Source organism: Carassius auratus, chromosome 15, assembly GCF_003368295.1.
Source record: "Carassius auratus strain Wakin chromosome 15, ASM336829v1, whole genome shotgun sequence".
NCBI lineage: Eukaryota > Metazoa > Chordata > Actinopteri > Cypriniformes > Cyprinidae > Carassius > Carassius auratus.
In genome coordinates this window covers 15,954,719-15,976,330 of record NC_039257.1, presented here as the reverse complement: position 1 = coordinate 15,976,330, position 21,612 = coordinate 15,954,719, and the positions used below count along the sequence as shown (strand labels likewise).

Sequence of the window (21,612 nt, the reverse complement as noted above, 5' to 3'; positions counted from 1 at the left end):
TGACCTCATTTTTGGATTAAAAAATGCATATTTGACATCTCTCTCTCTCTCTCTCTTGCTGGCGAATGGGAATAAAATACTTTATGAAAAGCTCCATCATACTTGCAAATATCAGTTGCGGACAGTGTTTTTCCTTAATTTAATTTCATTAGGTGTTAGAACTAAATGTATGCGCATAATGGATGCATAATATCCCACTTTTTACGCATTTAATTAAAAAAAAAACATTCCACTTTATTTTGAGCAGAAAAAATCACCACCTCCTATGAGACCCTCTCCAATTTGTGAAAGAACTGATTATTTTTCATGAACCTGTTGAAACAGTTAAAAATTAACATTGAATAATCCATTTGCAAATTGAACTGATCTGATTGCAACTGTTCTTGATTTAACAACACTGATATAGTGATTCATCCAAAGTGACTCAAAAAGAGTCAGCGAAGCACAGCATGATAACAAAGCAGGTGATTACAACATGTACCATAAGACTAGCTTAGCTGTATGAACAGGATTCTAGAAGGGAGTGATGAGGGAGGACATGCCAAAGCTTTTAGAACCAAAGCTATGCCCCAAGTGGGGATAGTAGATGGGTGAGGAGGGTTAAGCCATCTCGTACCACATAGAAATCTGATTACCAGATGGTTTGTTTGGCCATGCCCACTTTGAGCACTCCTGTAAGAAGGACAAGATAACTGGAATTGAGCAAACAACTGTGTCCTTCTCTGTTAAGGTGCACCAGCTCTCAAAGACTTTCCATTTATAAGCATAGAAGTGTGTGGTAGAGGGAGTTCTCACTTCAGCAATCATTGTTGCAGACAGCCCTTTGGAAGCTGATTGTAAACCCCAGCACTGAAGGTGGTTGATGAGCATATCCCTTTATATGGCATTTATCTGATTACTTAAAAAATAAAATATAAAAATATAAGCACAGGCCAGATTTGATATATCATTCATGTTTATAACACAAACTGTGTGATTTGAGTTAAACACACACACACACATACACAGACAAAATAAATAGTTAAAATACTTAGGGTTGGGAATCTTATTCTTATAAAACACAGCTAAAACATTTCGCATGTGTTGAATCTATAATACAGTACATGATCAACGTTATTCATGTCTTGTTCTCTTTCTGTTTTTATAGGTCTGCTCATCGGTTCAGGATGTGCTCTGTATCCTCTAGGGTGGGACAGTGAGGAGGTCCGGCAGACATGCAACAACAGCTCAGATCAGTTTGAACTTGGTACATCCTCATGTCACCTACATTCTGAAGTTTTCATACATCTTCAAACATCTGCATTAATTACACAGTGACAGCATTAAACAATAAAAAAATTAAAATAAAAAGTACACTTTCCAGCATACTTTTAAAACTGAACACTTTTAAAAGAATAGTACTTAAATGCAAACTGAATGTGACATTTTCAGACAATGAAAATATTTTTATGTAATTCAGCAGTACATATTTTTATGTAATTTCATAATTATTTGTCTTTGGTTAAATATGGTTAAAATGTATACCGACAATCATTTATAATAAATGAAAATGTACTGTAATGCATTTTACTTGTATGTCTTGTTTTAGTTTTATTTGTAATTACACTTTTGTAATGATGAAGTAGCAGTTTAGTAGATTTTAAATATATTAATTTTAAATGTAATATAAAATAAAGCACCACAGTTACACAATAACAAAACAGTTCCATAAAACATTAAAGAATTAAATTATGTTTTAGGTGAAATATTATGCCCCATTTTTTAATTATGTAATGTAAGTCTTTGGTGTCCCCAGAATATGTCTGTAAAGTTTCAGGTCAAAATACCCTACAGATCATTTATCTTATCATTTTGAAAATGCCTATTTTGAGTTGAGGCACAAACTTTAAATGCAAATGAGTTGCTGCTCCCTGCCCCCTTTTCCAGAATAGAGCTGTGTCTTTACAGCTCAGACCTGCCAAAGACATCTTTTTTGGTTCTGATTATCATGTTTACCCCGCTGAAATCATGCGTTTTAAACCATATTAGTTAAAACTTCTGATATAGCATTTTCTGAGTGCACAAATCCGAAGTACATGGACAGAAAGTGGCTGCCACAGCATGTGACATGTGATATAGACCAAGATGGCGGCATGAACACATCGCAAGGCTTAGCATCTTACCAGATTTCGGAAAATAGTGTTCATTTACCTGGTTATTTCCTTTGTGTTCGCTCGATTCAGTTATGGAAACTACATCTATAGTAAACAGTGACTTTTGGACAACAACAAAGTGTTCCAACATAGTTTTAGATCATCCTTTCGAAACAAGGGTGGTGGAGTATGTCTTTATGTAAACAAATCATGGTACACAAGACTCTGTTATTGTTGATACCTACTGCTCTACTGATCTGGAGTTCCTGATTATAAAGTGCAGGTCATTCTATCTACCACGTGAGTTTACTTGCATTGTTGCTGCTGCAGTTTATGTACCGATGGACACTAATTCTAATGTGGCTATGAAAGAATTTTGGGCTGCTATTAGCAAATTACAAAATTTGCACCCAGAAGAAGCCTTTATTGTTGCTGGGGACTATCCAGCTATCATGAATATCATTGTGATTTACACCTGCGAAGAAAAAGGCCCGCATAATGAGCTGCATAATGAGCCATTCAGTCAGGTGTGTGACTGATAGAGGTCTTCACAGTGCACCCGAGACCCGTCGACCCCGGACCCGACCCGGGACCTGTACAGGTTCGGGTCTATATTTTAAATCATCAGCCGGGTCCGGGTCGGGTCCGAATCTATTACCTCGGGTCCCGGGTCTGTTTAACATTGTGTGTAATACCCGTGCGATCACCGATCGGAGTCATCGGACTCGGAGAACATCCGGCCGTTATCAAAGACTGCTTGTGTTTCTTGTAACTTGCAACTTGTAAAATTAGGAAAAGAAAAGAGTGAGCCAAAAAAGTGATCTCTCTCTCTCTCTCTCGCTCGCAGACTCAAGAGTTAATACAAGTGCACACACGGTAATGCTTGCAGACTTGACACACTCATGTTTAATATATTTCAAATCAGCAACACAATCTGAGGTGAACTGTCACATGAATGTTTTCTATTACGCTCAAATTGCGTTAAGGCATTTTAGGTTGATAAAGCTAGCACGCATGTGCAGTCATGTTTCTATGGCAAGCACTGAGGGACACTTCGACCGCCAAACCGCGTTTTACATTTTCTCCCATTTTTATAATATTATAAATGAACCGTTTAATCTTAAAGTTTTAGTGGTTCAGATTCAGACTCGATGCTGAGCAGAGAGCACAGACAGAGATCAGATGATGGTAAATAAATAATGTCAGCGGCCATGGCATTGCACGAGCGATCGTTATTATAGTTCAAAAGGCAAACAGTGTAAGTTATTATGCGAATTAACTCGAGTCAGAATGTACATGTGCACAGTAGCATTTGTCATCCGTCACCGTGACATCAAGTGGACTTTTGAAGCTGAAATAATGAGCTTGGACTTGGAATAACGAGAGGAATAACATGAATAACTTTCTTGACGGAGGATTGTAATGCATCACAGGCAGTCAGGTACAAGGAAGAGAGACCACGGCTCTTTAAATTAGGTAAGACAAAAAGCTGTATTTTTCGCAACAGGTTTATTGACTTGTAATAGCAATTTAAGGTGGAATATTATGTCAACGTCGGGTCCAGGCGGGTCTGTGTCTTCCCGGCGGGTTCGGGTCCAGATTTCAAGTAATATACGGGTCCGGGTCGGGTCCGGGTAGGCATTTCTCGGATCTACATGGGTCCGGGTCCAGCTTTTGAAATAATAGACGGGTCCGGGTCGGTTCGGTGTAGTACATTACGGGTCTCTGTCGGGTTCGGGCAAGAATTTTTGGACCCGTGAAGACCTCTAGTGACTGAGAGGGAAGAGTTACAAGAAAATGTGAGGACAAAATACATTTATACAAACTATTTCTATAAAAATATCATTGCACAGAATACATTGTTTAACAATACATTTGCACACTCATCCAACTGTTTTATTGCCACTGTCCTTATGTTGCTGCTGTTTATAATGTATATATAATCCTACATTGCTCTGTTCATAATGTACATACAATCCCTACATTGCATTCCTATTTATATATATACAAGTATATACTCTGTACTTATACTCTGCATAATGACAATAAAGTTGAATCTAATCTAATCTAATCTAATCTGAGAACTACAGATGCATCTCAATAAATTAGAATGTCGTGGAAAAGTTTATTTATTTCAGTAATTCAACTCAAATTGTGAAACTTGTGTATTAAATAAATTAAATACACACAGACTGAAGTAGTTTAAGTGTTTGGTTCTTTCAATTGTGATGATTTTGGCTCACATTTTAACAAAAACCCACCAATCTTAACAAATTTGAATACTTTATAAGACCAATAAAAGTGAATTTTTTCAGTGAATTGTTGGCTTTCTGAAAAGTATGTTAATTTACTATAAATGTACTCAATACTTGGTAGGGGCTCCTTTTGCTTTAATTACTGCCTCAATTTGGCATGGCATGGGGGTGATCAGTTTGTGGCACTGCTGAGGTAGTATGGAAGCCCAGGATTCTTTAACATTGGCTTTCAGCTCTTCTGCATTTTTTGGTCTCTTGTTTCTCATTTTCCTCTTGACAATACCCTATAGATTATATATGAGGTTCAGGTCTGTTGAGTTTGCTTGCCAGTCAAGCACACCAACACCATGGTAATTTAACCAACTTTTGGTGCTTTTGGTAGTGTGGGCAGGTGCCAAATCCTGCTGGAAAATGAAATCATAATCTTCAAAAAGCTGGTCAGCAGAAGGAAGCATGAAGTGCTCCAAAATTTCTTGGTAAACGTGTGAGGTGACTTTGGTTTTCAAAAAACACAATGGACCAACATCAGCAGATGACATTGCACACCAAATCATCACAGACTGTGGAAACTTAACACTGCACAAGCAACTTGGGCTATGAGCTTCCACTCTTCCTCCAGATTCTAGGACCTTGGTTTCCAAATGAAATACAAAACTTGCTCTCATCTGAAAAGAGGACTTTGGACCACTGGGCAACAGTCCACTGCTTCTTCTCCTTTTTCTTCTCTTCTCGTCCCCAGGTATGACACCTCTGAAGTTGTCCGTGGTTCAGGAGTGGCTTAACAAGAGGAATGCGACAACTGTAGCCAAATTCCTTGACACATTTGTGTGTGGTGGCTCTTGATGCCTTGACCTCAACCTCTGTCCATTACTTGTGAAGTTCACTCAAACAAATTGAATTTGCTTGCCAATTCTCATAAGGCTGCAATTCTCTCGTTTGGTTGTGCATCTTTTTTTCCCCACAGTTTTTCCTTCCACTCAACTTTCTGTTAACATTCTTGGATACAGCACTCTGTGAACAGCCAGCTTCTTTGGCAATGAATGTTTGTGGCTTAGCCTCCTTTTAAAATGTTGTCAATGATAGTCTTCTGGACAACTGTCAGATCAGGAGACTTTCCCATTATTTTGTAGTCTAGTGCAGTGGTTTTCAAAGTGGGGGCCGCGGCAAATAATTTGTTGATATCTGAACATTAAATTTTAATGCTAATCTTTCTGATTGGCTGGTACACGTAATCTGTCAGTGTGGCCTTGGTAACAACCGCCAGTGCTCAGCTATTAAGCTATTTATTTACTTAGCTGGCTAACTCTGTCAAACCTCTATCAAAATGGATAGATTTTTAAAAAGGAAAAAACCTGACGAGCCAGCAATCGAAACCTCAGATAAAAAAAAATCAGAAAACGAACTCCTGGCCGATTAAGACTCGTAGGTATGAGGCAGCATACATTAAGTATGGATTTACCTGCGTCACACACAAGAATGGACACGAGTGCCCCAAATGCGTTCTCTGCTTCGATATACTCTCCAACGAATGCTTAAAACCATCAAAACTTCAACGTCACCTGAACCAGAAGCATCCAGCAGAGGCCGAAAAACCAAATGACTTTTTTAAAAGAAAGGAAGAACATTTGAACAGGCAGTCAGCAACATTCGTGCGGCAAGCTACTGTCCCTGAGAGAGCATTGAGGGCATCGTTTTTGGCTTCCTTTCACATTGCGCGAGCTAAGAAGCCGCACACAATTGGAGAGGATTTGATACTACCAGCTACTAAAGACATTGTTAAAGAGTTACTGGGTGAGGATGCTGCCAAGAAAATTGACGCTGTACCACTCTCTGATAACACTGTGAGCAGACGTATTGGAGACATGGCTGAGGATGTGTCTGCTCAACTGTTGGACCAGGTGAGAGCTATCGAATATTTTGCGCTGCAGCTAGATGAAAGTACAGATGTGGCAAACGCTGCCGAGTTGCTTGTGTATATAAGATTCATTTCCCAATAAATGTTCATTGAGGAAATACTGTTTTGTAAAGCACTTGAAAGTAGAACCACCGGGAAAGAGATTTTTCAAGTGCTGGACGAATATATTAATTAAAATTGACTTGACTGGTCTCGGTGCGTGGGTGTGTGTTCTGACGGGGCCGCGACTATGACTGGGAAGAACAGTGGGGTGACAGTTCTCATCAAATAGAAGGCCCCGAATGCGGCGTTCACGCACTGTATGGTCCATCGAGAAGCACTGGTGGCTAAACGGTTGGATGATGAGCTTAACCAGGTACTACAGGACGTAATACACGTAGTAAACTTCATTAAAGCACGCCCTTTGAAACACAGACTTTTTACTATTCTGTGTAAAGAAATGGGAGCCCGTTTTGATGGATTGCTTCTTCACTCAAACATACGCTGGCTGTCACGAGGGGCAGTTTTGAACCGTGTGTATGATTTGCGGAGGGAGGTTGCAGAGTTTCTCTTGTCTGAGAAACATCAGCTGGCTGACCATTTTACAAATGAAGCCTGGATTCTCAAACTTGCATAAATGGCTGACATTTTTTGTCATCTGAATGTGCTTAACCAAAGCATGCAAGGGCGTGACACATACATAGTGTATATGCAAGACAAAGTGCGTGCTTTTTCCCTGAAGATTATGCTGTGGTCAAACAAGCTCAAGGAGGGAATTACATAAATGTTCCCACTTTTACACCAAGAGCTGCTGTCATCTGGTGGTGAGTTGGACACCATTTCTTCACTGATACAATCACACCTGGAGCACCTCCAGGGATATTTCAGAGAATATTTCACATTGACAGCACCCATCTAAACTGGGTAAGGAACCCATTTGCCCCTGATGTAGGCTCTTGTCTGGACTTAAAATCACAAGAGGAGCTGATTGAGATGACTTCGTCATGGGATTTAAAAATGAAATTTGAGACTCTTTCTCTCTCTAACTACTGGATGTATGTAAAAAAGGACTTTCCCATCCTAGCTGAGAGTGCTCTGAAATTCCTTTTTCCTTTTGCAACCACTTATTTGTGTGAGTCTGGTTTTTCAAATTTAAAAGTACTTAAAACAAAACACAGAGCACGTCTAAATGTGGAGAGTGACATGCGTGTTGCACTGACAGACATAAAGCCCAGGCTGGACAAACTTTGTAGAAGCCACCAGGCCCATCCGTCCCATTAATATCCTCTCTCTCTCTCAGTGTTGAATGTTGCAACCAGGCCAAGCACTCCCATTGACACACACACGCAAGCATGCACGCACACGCACGCACACACATACAGACACACACACACACACTCTCTCTTTAAGATCTTTCTTTTTCCATTCACTGACTGACACACACAGATACAATGTTGAATGATGAAATTACTGTTCCAGATTTTAAGATATTGAAATCACCATATATGATGATCTGACAACATCCACTCACACCCCCCCCCCCCCCCACACACACACACTCTCTCTCTTTAAGATCTGTCTTTTTCCATTCACTGACACACACAGATACAATGTTGAATGATGAAATTACTGTTCCAGATTTGAAGATATTGAAATTACCATATATGATGATCTGACATACAAATGTTGTTATTACAACACTAATAAATGTCAATGGATGTTCACCCAGATGTTTTATTTGTTTATTTATTTACATTTGCAGTAGTAGGTATTGTTGATGGGTTCAATAACACATCATGCAAAAGGGGGGCCTTGGCCAGAACCTAGTGGTATTATGGGGGCCTTGTCATGATAAAGTTTGGGAACCCCTGGCCTAGTGTACAAAACGGAGAGACCATTTTTAATTCTATGCATATAAATCAGATTTTTCTCATATAGAATGCATTTGATTAAGATATGAAGGTTAATAGAGTGCTTCAGTTTGCTGTTGATCATCTTTAGCTCAGCGCACGCAGCTCAAACAGCAGCTTACAACATTAAACCTCTGGAGTCTAAGGGTATTTTTGGGGCCTGGAGAAGTTTTGTCATGCCCTGATATTTGTGCTTTTTTTCAGTTTCTTATAAATATCTAAATGGGTAAAGTCTAATCTCACTGTAATCAACACAAACTGGGCTATAATAATATGTGAAATGCATGTATGTACATGATTGTATTTTTGAGAAAAGAAATGTTATGCGTGGTTAGTGAAAAACGAAATATTTTAAAACACTTGAATAAGGCCATAAAACACATAAAGAACAATAGTTCCCGGGTTTTGAGAACTGGAGCTTGTAGTCTAGAATTTTTCTTTCTAAATTATGTGAAAATCATCTTATTTACTCACTCACAGAAAACAATATATTGATTTACATTTTCTAAGACACTTTTTGTTGGTAAAAGTCATATGCGAGTAGGCGTCAACTATCATGAATATCAATGTGATTTATACCTGAGAAGACAAAGGCCTGCATAATGAGCTGCATAATGAGCCTTTAAGTCAGCTGTGTGTCACAGAGAGGGAGGTGTTACAAGAAAGAATGTGAGGACAAAATAAATCTATATAATTTTATGTTTGTAGTATATATATATATATATATATATATATATATATATATATATATATATATATATCGTATTTTCCGGACTATAAGTCACAGTTTTTTTCATAGTTTGGCTGGTCCTGCGACTTATAGTCAGGTGCGACTTATTTATCAAAATTAATTTGACATGAACCAAGAGAAATTGTGACGACTGGGGGAAGGGCCTTAGTTTGCTCTCTCATCCGGAGCAGAGTCTCGCGGGCTCTGGTCCAGGTGCGGCTGCACCTCTGGACAAAAGACGTGATAAAGAATCGGGTTTAACATTTTTGGAACCCGAGCGGTACAGTTAAATAAAATCAAAGCGACCGGAAAAAAGGTGCCCACAGAGCCTGTCTGGAATTGAGTCTTTTGGCAGTTCTAATCTATTCTAAATTCTTATGATCGGTCCAAACAATGAAAGGTATCCCTGAGCCTTCCAGCCAGTGATGCCACTCCTCTAAAGCTAAATTGATGGGTCAACAACTCTCTGTTACCAATGTTATAATTGCGTTCAGCAGGAGATAATCAATGGGAAAAAAATGTGCAAGGATGTACCTTATCGTCCGAGACAGCAAGTTGGGACAATACTGCTCCTACCTCCACCTCTGATGCATTGACCTCCACCACTAACTGTCGTGTGGGATCAGGGGCCACAAGGTTGGCAGTCAAAATGAAGTGGCTTTTGAGGTTAGTGAACGCAGTCTCAGCTGCGTCTGACCACCTGAATGGAGTACTGGGAGAGGTCAAGGCTGTCAGAGGTGAGGCTAGTTGGCTGATATTGCGAATGAAACGTCGATAGAAATTGGCGAACCCCAGAAACCACTGTAGGGCCTTATGGGAATCTGGAGATGGCCAATCTATCACAGCCTTAACCTTGTCAGGGTTCATACGTATTCCCTCGGACGAGACAATATACCCTAGGAAGGGAACAGACTGTGCATGGAATACGCATTTCTCCGCCTTGATAAAAAAGCCCATTCTCAAGTAACCTCTGGAGCACTCGTCTGACGTGTTGAACGTGTTCCTGGAGAGGCGAAGAAAAAAATCAGTATGTCATCCAGGTAAACATATATAAACTGATCTACCATATCTCTCAACACGTCATTAACGAGTGCTTGGAAAACCCCTGGCGAGTTGGAGAGCCCAAAAGGCATCACCAAGTATTCAAAGTGCCCTCTAGGGGTATTAAAGGCGGTTTTCCAGTCATCCCCCTTCCTGATGCGGACCAAATGATAAGCATTACGTAAATCCAATTTTGTGAATACGGATGCTCCCTGTAACCTCTCGAAAGCTGAAGACATGAGTGCTAATGGATAAGTATTCTTTATTGTAATGTTGTTCAGCTCTCAGTAATCAATACAAGGTCGCAGAGAACCATCCTTCTTACCCACAAAAAAGAATCCCGCCCCCGCTGGAGAAGAGGAAGGGCGGATGAACCCAGATGCTAAGGAATCAGAAATGTATTTCTCCATGGCCTCCCTCTCAGGAATAGAAAGAGAGTATAATTTGCCTTTAGGCGGAGACTTACCTGGCACTAAATCTATGGCACAGTCGTAGGGACGATGTGGAGGAAGATAAACAGCACGGGACTTACTAAACACCTCCTTCAGGTCCAGATACTCTGTGGGCACGTTTCACAATACCATGTTCTCCTTCTGAAAGACAGAAACAGGGACAACAGGACAAGCAGAAACCAGACAAGACTCATGACAACTTTCACTCCACAATGTGACTGTGTTGGAACCCCAATCCACTCGTGGATTATGTTTCATTAACCAGGGGTGACCTAAAACAATGGGAGCTACAGGGGAGTCCATGAGGAAAAAGGATATGGTTTCACAATGATTGCCAGAAGTGAGCAGAGTGATGGGTTCTGTGTAGTGTGTAAGGTGAGGCAGTTCCTGGCCGTTAAGTGAGGTGACATGGATGGGAAGAGACACAGGCAGGACAGGAATGTTCAGGTGACGTGCAAGGAGTGAGTCGATGAAATTACCTTCGGCTCCAGAGTCCAGAAGGGCGTGACTGCTTGTGGAGGTGGGAAGAGTGGATGAGGTTCTGAGGGAAGACACGGACATCCAACGCAGAACAACACAGAAGCAAGAGACAGAGATCAGACATGAAACACGTTCTCACAAACACAAGACGTGAGACAAGCCAATATATAGGGAGAGTGTAATGAGTGACAGCTGCTCCTGATGACTATTAACGGAGACGCCCAAAAAATAATCAGTGCAGACGAGAAACACACAGACTTCAGCACAAAGTGCAAAACCCAGAGATCACGGTTTACCAACCATGACATAAATTAACTAACAGAAAACATTACCAGCTACAGCCGCGAGAGGGCGCTCTATGCTGCTCAGTGCTCCTGTAGACTACACTGAAGACATAGAGCGCCCTCTTGCGGCTGTAGCTGGTAATGTTTTTTTTCCTCGTCATGATGATTTTTTGACTGATGCGACTTATACTCAATTGCGACCTATAGTCCGAAAAATATGGTGTGTATTGTGGCGGGGTGAGGAACTACATGACAACCGATGGACAGAAAAAGTCCCCGAAGGGTGGATTTATTAAGTGATTAGTGCTCTTGGTGAAGGCGGTGTTCTCCGTGGCGCTTCAAGTCCCTCGTGCTCGCTGTGTCCTGAGTGGTGGATCCCGTGCTGTGCTCTCCTTGGTGGGGCTGACGGTCACACGCTGCTCTCTGAAACAGAGGAGGTAAGGGTTAGCGTCTTTGTTGGGAGACATTCCTCCCCACTCTGTCTTCCTCCTCTGCCTAAGTAGGCGCCGCTTGATGAGCTGCAGGTGCGGCCGCTCAGCCCGTGATGAGCTCGTGCCGGTGATTCCAGTTTGTTGCCAGGGCGACGCTGACGAGCGCTCGGGACGCATGTCACACTCCCCCCCCCTAAGCGTCGACCTGCGCCTGCGGTACAATGGGGAGATATGGGGAGGGTGGGGAGTGGAGCCTGACAGACCTGCGAAAGCTGCCCCTATCCTGGAGAGACCGTCCGCATTGGCGTTGGCCGTCCCTGCCCGATGTTGTATGGTGAAGTGGAAGTCCTGGAGCGCAAGGAACCACGGGTTACCCTGGGGTTGGTGTCCTTTGCGCGGGCCATCCACTGCAGTGGCGCATGATCTGTCAGCAGGGTGAACCGGCGTCCGAGGAGGTAATAGCGGAGCTCCAGGACTGCCCACTTGACGGCCAGTGCTTCCTTCTCCACGGCGGCATACCGTTGTTCGGTCGGGGTCAGCTTCCGGCTAATAAAGATCACCGGGTGTTCCTCGCCGTCCTGGACCTGGGAGAGAACGGCTCCCAACCCGGTGTCCAAGGCGTCGGTTTGCACCAGGAAGGGGCAGTTGAAGTCGGGGGCTCGCAGGACTGGCTCCGTGGTGAGGGCTGACTTCACCTGCTGGAACGCCTCTTCCGCTTCTGGACTCCAGGCTATCTTCTCCGGTTGCCCCTTCCTGGTCAGATCTGTCAGGGAAGAGGCTAAGGAGGAGAAGTTAGGGATAAAGCATCGGTAGTATCCTGCCAACCCCAAAAAGGCTCGTACCTGGGTCTTGGTAGAGAGCCGCGGTGCCGAGAGGATAGCTGTCACCTTCTTTTCCTGGGGGCGGATGAGGCCACGTCCCACGCAGAAGCCCAGGTACTTGGCTTCGGAGAGAGCCAGGTGACATTTCCGGGGGTTGGCGGTGAGCCCCGCCCGGCGGAGGTCCAGCAGCACCCTCCGGAGCCGCTCTAAATGTTCCCCCCAGGTCTCTGAATGGATGACCACGTCGTCGATGTAGGCCGCGGTGTAGGCCATATGGGGCCTCAGCAGGACATCCATGAGCCTCTGGAATGTGGCGGGGTCGGTCGATCACCACACGCTCAGCTACCTGGTGTGCGGAGGGACCCCCGGTCAACAGCCAATGTTGGGCCAACCGGGATAGTTCGGCCGCCTGGGCGCGAGCGGGCTGTCGAGCTCGATATTCCCAGTCATGGAACTGCTGCGCCGCACAGATTGGGGAAAGGCCTACTCGGCTCAGGATCTCCTTTTTCACCTCTCCATAGTGCTGGCTTCTCTCGGCCGTCATGGTGAAATACGCCCGCTGCGCTTCCCCGGTCAGCAGCGGCGCGAGGAGTCGGGCCCACTCGTCCTCTGGCCACGCCTCCCGGACTGCGGTGGCCTCAAACATCCGAAGGTACATCTCCACGTCGTAATGCGACGTCATTCGTGGCATCAGCTGGACGGCTTGGACACGGGGGTCAGGCAGCGGCGTGCGGTGGGCGGCGGCGCGGAGGGCGGCGAGCTCACGTTCGGCGTCTCCTTAGGGGTCGGTTGTCGGTGTCCACCTCACACTCTTGCCCGCATTCTCCACCAGTGTGGCGGGGTGAGGAACTACACGACAACCGATGGACAGAAAAAGTCCCCGAAGGGTGGATTTATTAAGTGATTAGTGCTCTTGGTGAAGGCGGTGTTCTCCGTGGCGCTTCAAGTCCCTCGTGCTCGCTGTGTCCTGAGTGGTGGATCCCGTGCTGTGCTCTCCTCGGTGGGGCTGACGGTCACACGCTGCTCTCTGAAACAGAGGAGGTAAGGGTTAGCGTCTTTGTTGGGAGACATTCCTCCCCACTCTGTCTTCCTCCTCTGCCTAAGTAGGCGCCGCTTGATGAGCTGCAGGTGCGGCCGCTCAGCCCGTGATGAGCTCGTGCCGGTGATTCCAGTGTGTTGCCAGGGCGACGCTGACGAGCGCTCGGGACGCATGTCACAGTATATATATATTACATTGCATTACATTTAGTCATTTAGCAGATGCTTTTATCCAAAGAGTCTTACATATGAGGACAATGGAAGCAATCAAAAACAACAAAAGAGCAATGATATATAAGTGCTATAACAAGTCTCCATTAGCTTGAGCGCAGTACACATAGCAAGAGCTTTTAAATAATATAATAAATAAAAATAAAACAGATAGAATAGAAAAAGAATCTAGCAAGCTATTGTTAGAGGTCTTTTTTTATAATTGTGTTATAAATGAAAATTAAATAGATAGAAAACAAAAATATAAGAAAAGTGGATTTTTTTATATAGAATAGAGTAGAATTAGAATAGTTAGTGCTAAAGATAGAGGGTTAAATAAAGATGGAAGAGATGGGTTTTAAGCAGATTCTTGAAGTTGGCTAAGGACTGCTCGGATTGAGATGGGCAGGTCATTCCACCAGGAGGGAACATTTTATTTAAAAGTCTGTAAAAGTGACTTTGTGCTTCTTTGGGATGGCACACTCATGCAAAGTGCACTTGCAGAACGCAAGCTTCTACAGGGCACATAAGTCTGAAGTAATACATTTAGGTAAATGGGTGCAGAGCCAGTGGTGGTTTTTATAGGCAAACATCAATGCCTTGAATTTTATATAACATTATAATGATTATTATAACATTATAATGAGAACACTATTATAATAAAATTGTATTAATTTTTCGGTTTGGTTTCCGTGTTTCAACTGGTTGTTGTGGGAAGAGCCAAGTTCACATCCACAACAGAAGTTGCACATTCTGATTAGCATGTAACTTAGTTTGAGTCCACGTGTGCATTGGGTCTTTTTGTACGTAATTTGTTATTTTTGTAATATTATATTTATGTTGTACTCGATTGGCGCCGCAGATGGCTGCTTCAGTGCTTGGCTCTCCAGTGTTTGTGCTGTTTTTGTTCGTTTTTCCTGTTTTAGGTTTAACAAACACGATCAGTTTCACCAGGGATGAACTGCTGAACATTCGGCAGAACACACCACAAGATCTTTTACCGGATTTAAATTATTCAGACGTTTTACTGAACGTTGTTATCGGAGGAGCGGCGGCGCTGATCAAGCGCTTCAGGACGCGCAGAAGGGGGAAGCGAGCGGGAGCGCTCGTCAGACTCAGGAAGCGCGGATTTCGAACGCCGTTGCCTAGCATCCATCTCGCAAATCTCCGCTCTCTACCCAACAAAACAGACGAACTGCTTCTGCTCTCTCGGACAAATAAGGATTTCTCTCACTCTGCTACTCTGTGTTTCACGGAAACCTGGCTGAATGACGCCATACAGGACAGCATGCTCCATCTGCCGGGCTTTCAGCTGTTCAGAGCAGATCGCGAATCAGAATCAACTGGGAAATCGCGCGGCGGCGGGACATGCTTTTACATCAATGAACCGTGGTGTACAGATGTAACTGTGTTAAAGAAGATGTGCTGTCCTGATCTAGAAATGCAGTTTGTCAACTGCAAGCCTTTCTATTCACCGCGGGAGTTTCACTCGTTCATTCTGGTCAGTGTTTACATCCCTCCGCAAGCGCACGTGAACTCAGCTTTACAGAAACTCGCTGATCAGATCACAGACACAGAACAACAACACCCGGACTCTGTTTTAATCATTCTTGGGGACTTTAACAAAGCCAATCTCTCCCGTGAACTGCCAAAATACAGACAGCATGTTAAATGTCCCACCAGAGACAGTAATATATTGGATCACTGTTACACCACAATAAAGGATGCATATCACTCTGTTCCACGAGCAGCTTTGGGACGTTCTGATCAGTGTCTGGTTAATCTTATACCGTCCTACAAGCAAAAACTTAAATCTGCTAAACCTGTAGTAAGGACTGTGAAGAGATGGACCAGTGAAACAGAGCAGGATTTACAATCTTGTTTTGAGCTCACTGATTGGAGTGTTTTTGAAGCTGCTACCACCGATCTGGACGAACTCACAGAGACCGTAACATCCTATATTAGTTTCTGTGAGGATATATGCATTCCTACCAGGACTTATTTAACATTCAACAATGATAAGCCATGGTTTACAGTAAAACTCAGACATCTTCGTCAGGCCAAAGAGGATGCCTACAGAAATGGGGACAGGGTCTTGTACAATCAGGCCAGGAACACACTGAACAAAGAGATCAAAGCGGCTAAAAATACCTACGCTAAAAAGTTGGAAGACCAGTTTACTTCCAACGACTCAACTTTAGTGTGGAGAGGTCTAAGAGCCATCACAAACTACAAGACACCATCCCCTTGCACTGAGGCTAATCAACGACTTGCTAACGACCTGAATGAGTTTTATTGCAGATTTGAAACCCCCATCACCCATTCTGACCAATCTCCCTACACGACCATTAACACATCCTGCATTCCCACCCTCCACACCTCCTGCTCTTCAAATCTGTGAAGATGATGTGCGCCAGGTCTTCAAGAAGAACAAAACAAGAAAAGCACCAGGCCCAGATGGTGTTACACCAGCCTGTCTGAAAATCTGTGCTGACCAGCTGGCCCCCATCTTTTCACAGATATTCAACAGATCCCTGGAGTTGTGTGAAGTGCCTTCCTGCTTCAAACGCTCCACCATCATCCCCATCCCAAAGAAACCCACAATAGCAGAACTTAACGACTACAGACCTGTGGCTCTAACGTCTGTCGTCATGAAGTCGTTTGAAAAACTGGTTCTGGCTTATCTGAAGGACATCACTGGACCCTTACTGGACCCCCTCCAGTTTGCTTACCGAGCAAACAGGTCCGTGGATGATGCAATCAACATGGGATTGCACTTCATCCTGCAACATCTGGACAAAACAGGGACTTATGTGAGGATCCTATTTGTGGGATTCCAATGAACAACAACTCCCATGAGCCTTACGCTCTTTCCCGAGGTCATCAAAGTGCGTCTTATGTTATTATTTTGATTGAGTGACCCCTGGTGGCCAAAAATCCCATACTGTACGTTTAAGTCTGTGTGCACTGAATTTATTTAATAAACGAGTTTCACAATTTGAGTTGAATTACTGAAATAAATGAACTTTTCTATGAAATTCTAATTTATTGAGATGCACCTGAAAAATAATGATAGGATAGGCAACTTCGGTCCTGGAGGGCCACTATCCGGCAGAGTTTAGCTTCAGCCCTCATAAAAACTCACCTGCCTGTAACTGTGTCCAAATTCAGGGTCTACATCCTTCGGAGTACTCATTTGAAGGATGTTACTAGGATGTTTGTATCTATCTAGTAATCCCGAAAACACTGATTGCCTTGTTCAGGTGTGTTTAATTAGGGTTGGAGCTAAACTCTGCAGGATAGTGGCCCTCCAGGACCGGAGTTGACCTATCCCTGTTTTAGGACATCCTCAGACCTCAGTCATTAAATGAAAAGGCGTCATGCCTCAGACTAAAAGGCTTCAGTAACCAGACAAACATACACCATACTACAGGAGTGTTTTCATTCCCCATGTGCTCTGTGTGACCTAGCTTCTGTCTCGTATTGATTGTGTCATTATTTTCAGGTGTGTTTTCTCAATTACCCTCATTAACATTCCCCTTATAAGTTGCATTCTGTTCATTGTTTTGTTGTCCGGTCTTGTCAATGTGTAAATTTGTTTTTGCTTTCTCTCTTATGGATTACCCCTATGTGGATCATTAAAGACTATGTATAATTATCTTAATTTACATATTTCTCTCCCTCACCACACTGTGACAGGTATGCTGAGTGCCTATGTGCTATGAGTAATGTGTACCTACCTTTTCTATGCCAAAAAAAGTTGAATGTCTTCAAAATACTTTTAAAATTAGCTTTGCTTGATAAAACATGAAAATACAGTTAAAGTGCAACACTACATTATTTTAGTCAGCAAAAGCATGTTTCTGCTTGGGTGAACAATATGCTAAAAGATTTTCTTACACATGAAATCGCCCACATGCCAACAAACCAATGAGAATGTGAAACAATGACAATTTATATTAACAGAGTGTAGGAGCCAAAGCTGATGTGGATACACACCCTAATCTCTCCATAAGTGGCACAGATTTTAAGAAAAAGAGTGACAAATATGTTATGGCAGTTACATGTGTATTCGGAACATTTTATTATTTAAGCTATGTTGCACCTCAAATGACATGGGAATTTATTAATGTTAATTAGCCACTCCCTGAACTCATTTTCCCAGATGAGTTAAAATTTCTCTGGTTATTCAGTACATTTGTAGCTTATGTGGACTGAACCCCCCTGTTTACAATGTTCCTAATCAGTGTGCCAAATTTCACAACATTGTTTTCCATAAGCGAAGTAAAAAAACATCTATCACATACCATTTCTTCATAAACTTAATCTATCATACATATGATCCCTTCATTCATTGACAATTGAAGCTTTCAGAAGTTCATGTACTGTTTATGCATTTATGTCAGTGCTCTTTCTTTATTACTTGTCTTCAGGCTCTTGTCAAATCGGCTGGGCGTACTACTGCACTGGGGCTGGCGCCATCTCGGCCCTGTTGCTGTGCACCTGGCTCGCCTGTTTTGCAGGGAAGAAACAAAAGCAATACCCATACTAGAAGAACTGACCTCAACTACAGCCTGAACCACAGCAGGACAGATCCCTTAGACTCAGTGGAGACTGGCTTTGCAGTCAATGGCATGACGGCTTTTCTCCATTAATGCAACTCTGACTCATTATAGACTCAAAATGCTCATATTGCCTTTTGTGTGATTAAAACGAGCATGCACTTTTCAAAGAGACATGACTTTTGGCAGTACTTCCTCTTCTCTCTAAAAAACAACTAGAGAGTATATTACATGAAAGGACCAGTTATTGTGTGTGTATTTTATGTCCACTGTTGTGAATATTACAAGTGTGCTTGTTTTCTTCTTCTTTCTCTTGAATTGATATTGTAAAATTAAGTTTTGGTTTAGATGTACAACAGACACTTGATGAAGTCTGCATATATAGCATATTAATATTACTATGCCCTGAAATACATATGTCAGTACTATACTTTAAATATTATGGTGCATTAAAACACAAATGCTTATTTGATTAAAATTATATTTAGTTACATTTAAGACTTAAAAAATTAAATAATTTGTCGGCACAAATAGCCTTTTTGGCAGCGTGTCGACATGCACTTCTGTTAAGCTTTGGGCGAACCCATGTTCGAGTCTTGGATCACAGACCTTTCTTGATCCCAATCCCACTACCAATTTGCTTTCTGTCTTACTACTGTCCTATCAAAAAAAGGCAAAACCTCCAAAAATAAATCTAAAAATTGTTATAATAAAAAAAAAAATATATATAGTTTAGTAATCATTATCTAAAAATATTTGACCACTCCATAATAAAGTATTTCAGAGTCGTGTTATAAAATGTATTAATTGCTTACGTAATTATATACAATTACATAGTGTATTAAAACTAATATTAAACATTATATATGTATACAGACTTCATGTAAATTATCAAAAAATATATTCATCATTTTTATTTTTACATATTTATTGTGAATTGCAATAATATTCATGATTTATATCTATATATTGCCTTTTTTGTTTCAAAGCTTGATCATTACATTAATGTATGCTAGAAATATAGAATACAATATATGTTCTGATGAAATATCACTCATTGACATATTGTGTTGAAAAGGCAACAAAGAGGAATCATTGCTTATTTGATCTGTACCCTATCGATACTTCACTCATACTGTGTCTGCTAAAATGCTATGGTTAACTCCTTTTTTTCAGACTACTGAAGCCTTTTTAATAATGCAGTGTAACTTTACAGCCATTGGTTCATGCAGTAAATTAAAAACTATCCAATGGGTCAGCAGCGGAGATGCATGAGCCAATGGCAATGAAGCCCACTAGAATGGGTGGGGCATTTGTATATATATGTGGGCATTTCACCATAGTTGTCGCTTCAGTTGAAGTAACCTGAGGATCTTGAGTCATGCAGCTCCATAGCAGAGCTAGCAACGCAGTACTTGTTCCCATATCTCATGGAAGCAAGGTTACATGGGTACGATCCCTATCAATACTTCATTTGTACTGGGTCAGCTAAGATGCTATGGGGAACCAGTACAATTCCATCATGCTGTGGTAGAGGAATGACTAAAACTTGCCTTAAGCACTAAACGGAGACAAGCGTGAACAAGTATTTTGCTGCGAAGCCCCGCAGGAGGCAATAGGGCCAAACAGAGGTCGGCCCGGCCTTGAGTAATCGTTCCAAGATATTTTCATACAGCCTCAGAACTCAGTGAGGGCCAAGAGCGTACAGTAATGAAGGCAAATCCCTGAAGCACTGGCTTTACCATATAGCAAAAGTGAGCCCGTTATGCAGAAAGGATCCGGGCCTGTAATGCCAGGACATCCAGATTATAGAACCTGTTAAATGTGGATGGCGAGGCCCAGCCAGCCGCTGCCGAAAAACTTTGGAATGGACACACCGCTAGACCAAGCCCCGTCGCAGTGATTTTGCCAAGTAAGACATGTTCCTGGATCAACATCTTCTCATAAACCTGGATCAACATTTTTGTCCAAAAATACAGACTTAACCAAATCCCTACCCTTAAACAAGGATGTTGATCCAGGAACATATTGTACTTGGTGAAATCATGCTCGCCACCAAGCCTAGAAAGAGGTGACACCTCTTGTTAAGTGGGCACTTACTCCCATGGGGCACTGTAGGCCCAAAGAAGAGTAGGCTAGCACAATAGCATTGATTATACATTTGGAAAGTCTCTGCTTCTGGTGGGCTTCATCACCATAGGCTTGTGCAGCTCTGCTACCGACCCATTGTCTCGTTTTTAATTCACTTTAGTTACACTGCATTATTGAAAAGGCTTCAGTATTCAGACAAAAAGGAGTTTTTCCCCATAGCGTCTTAGCAGATGCAGTACTTGTTCCTGTATCTCAGGAAGCCTAGGTTACATTAGTAACCAAGTACTTTTATCAACATTTTAGTTTTTATGTTAATCATACACACTATTATTATATATTACACACTACAGTACATTAAATCTCTCTCCACAGATGTGTCAGAATTAGCTGTTGTGAGGATTTAGGTATCTGCTCATTAGCACTGCTACAACCATTCTTCAAACAAGAACTTTTTACACACCATTTGCATAATGATGGTTATCAAAAGTTATTATGAAATGGCATTTTCAGCCAATTATGCTTCCAAATCTGACATTTTTCAGAGTAAAACAAGACACTCAATGGAATTAAAGTAGGTTGGGACTTTGATTGGATGCTCCCATGTTAGTTGTTACATTTGATAAAAGATTGTAAATTACTTTATGCTTTCTTTGGAATAATGTGCAGCACATCCTTTTTTAATGTTTATGTTAAATCTTATTCCAATATAATCTAACATCAGTTGGTAATGGCAGGTACCACTAACCATGTATGTGGTGTTTATAATTAATATCCTGAGCTCACACACTCATTAGTGGGGCATGAAGCTGCTCCTGTAATCTGTTCACATTATGATAATGCCCACAATACCTTATAGGCTAGTGACAATGCCCCTGAATTTTCGAGATACCCCTACCGGAGGTAGAACTAAACCCAACAATGTTTTTCCTCATCTCTAAGGTCTCCCATATATGAAATGGATTCTTGGCTAAAAATATTTTACTGCTAAGATTGTTAAATTAACAGATATTGTTATACACCACAAAACCAATAAAGGACTAAAATATAGCCTGTCCGTATGGGAGTTAAGGCATATAAACTAATGCAGATCAATCACACAAGCTCTGAGAGCTTTGAAACTTGACATGTTTGTAGTCAGGAAGTTGATTTAACTACTAGAAAAGACTGGATGTGAATATCTTGATGTATGGAATAAATAGACACATGTAAACACATATCTAAAATAAGCGGACATGCACAAATTTAATATCTATGCAGAATGTTTTCATTTACTTTGTGCTT

At 42.0% G+C, this 21,612-nt stretch overlaps 1 protein-coding gene across 2 annotated transcripts in view; it reads left to right on the top strand.

Annotated features, from left to right (window-relative positions):
- LOC113115249 (LHFPL tetraspan subfamily member 6 protein) overlaps nt 1-19,019 on the top strand; it is a 129,649-nt gene extending 110,630 nt beyond the window's left edge. For both annotated transcript variants that reach the window (XM_026282688.1, XM_026282687.1), the window contains exons 3-4: nt 1,148-1,246; nt 18,112-19,019. In XM_026282688.1, coding sequence (XP_026138473.1) covers nt 1,148-1,246; nt 18,112-18,230 — 218 coding nt within the window. In that variant the 3' untranslated portion in view covers nt 18,231-19,019. The remainder of the gene's footprint in view (nt 1-1,147; nt 1,247-18,111) is intronic.
- The last annotated feature ends 2,593 nt before the right edge of the window (nt 19,020-21,612 follow it).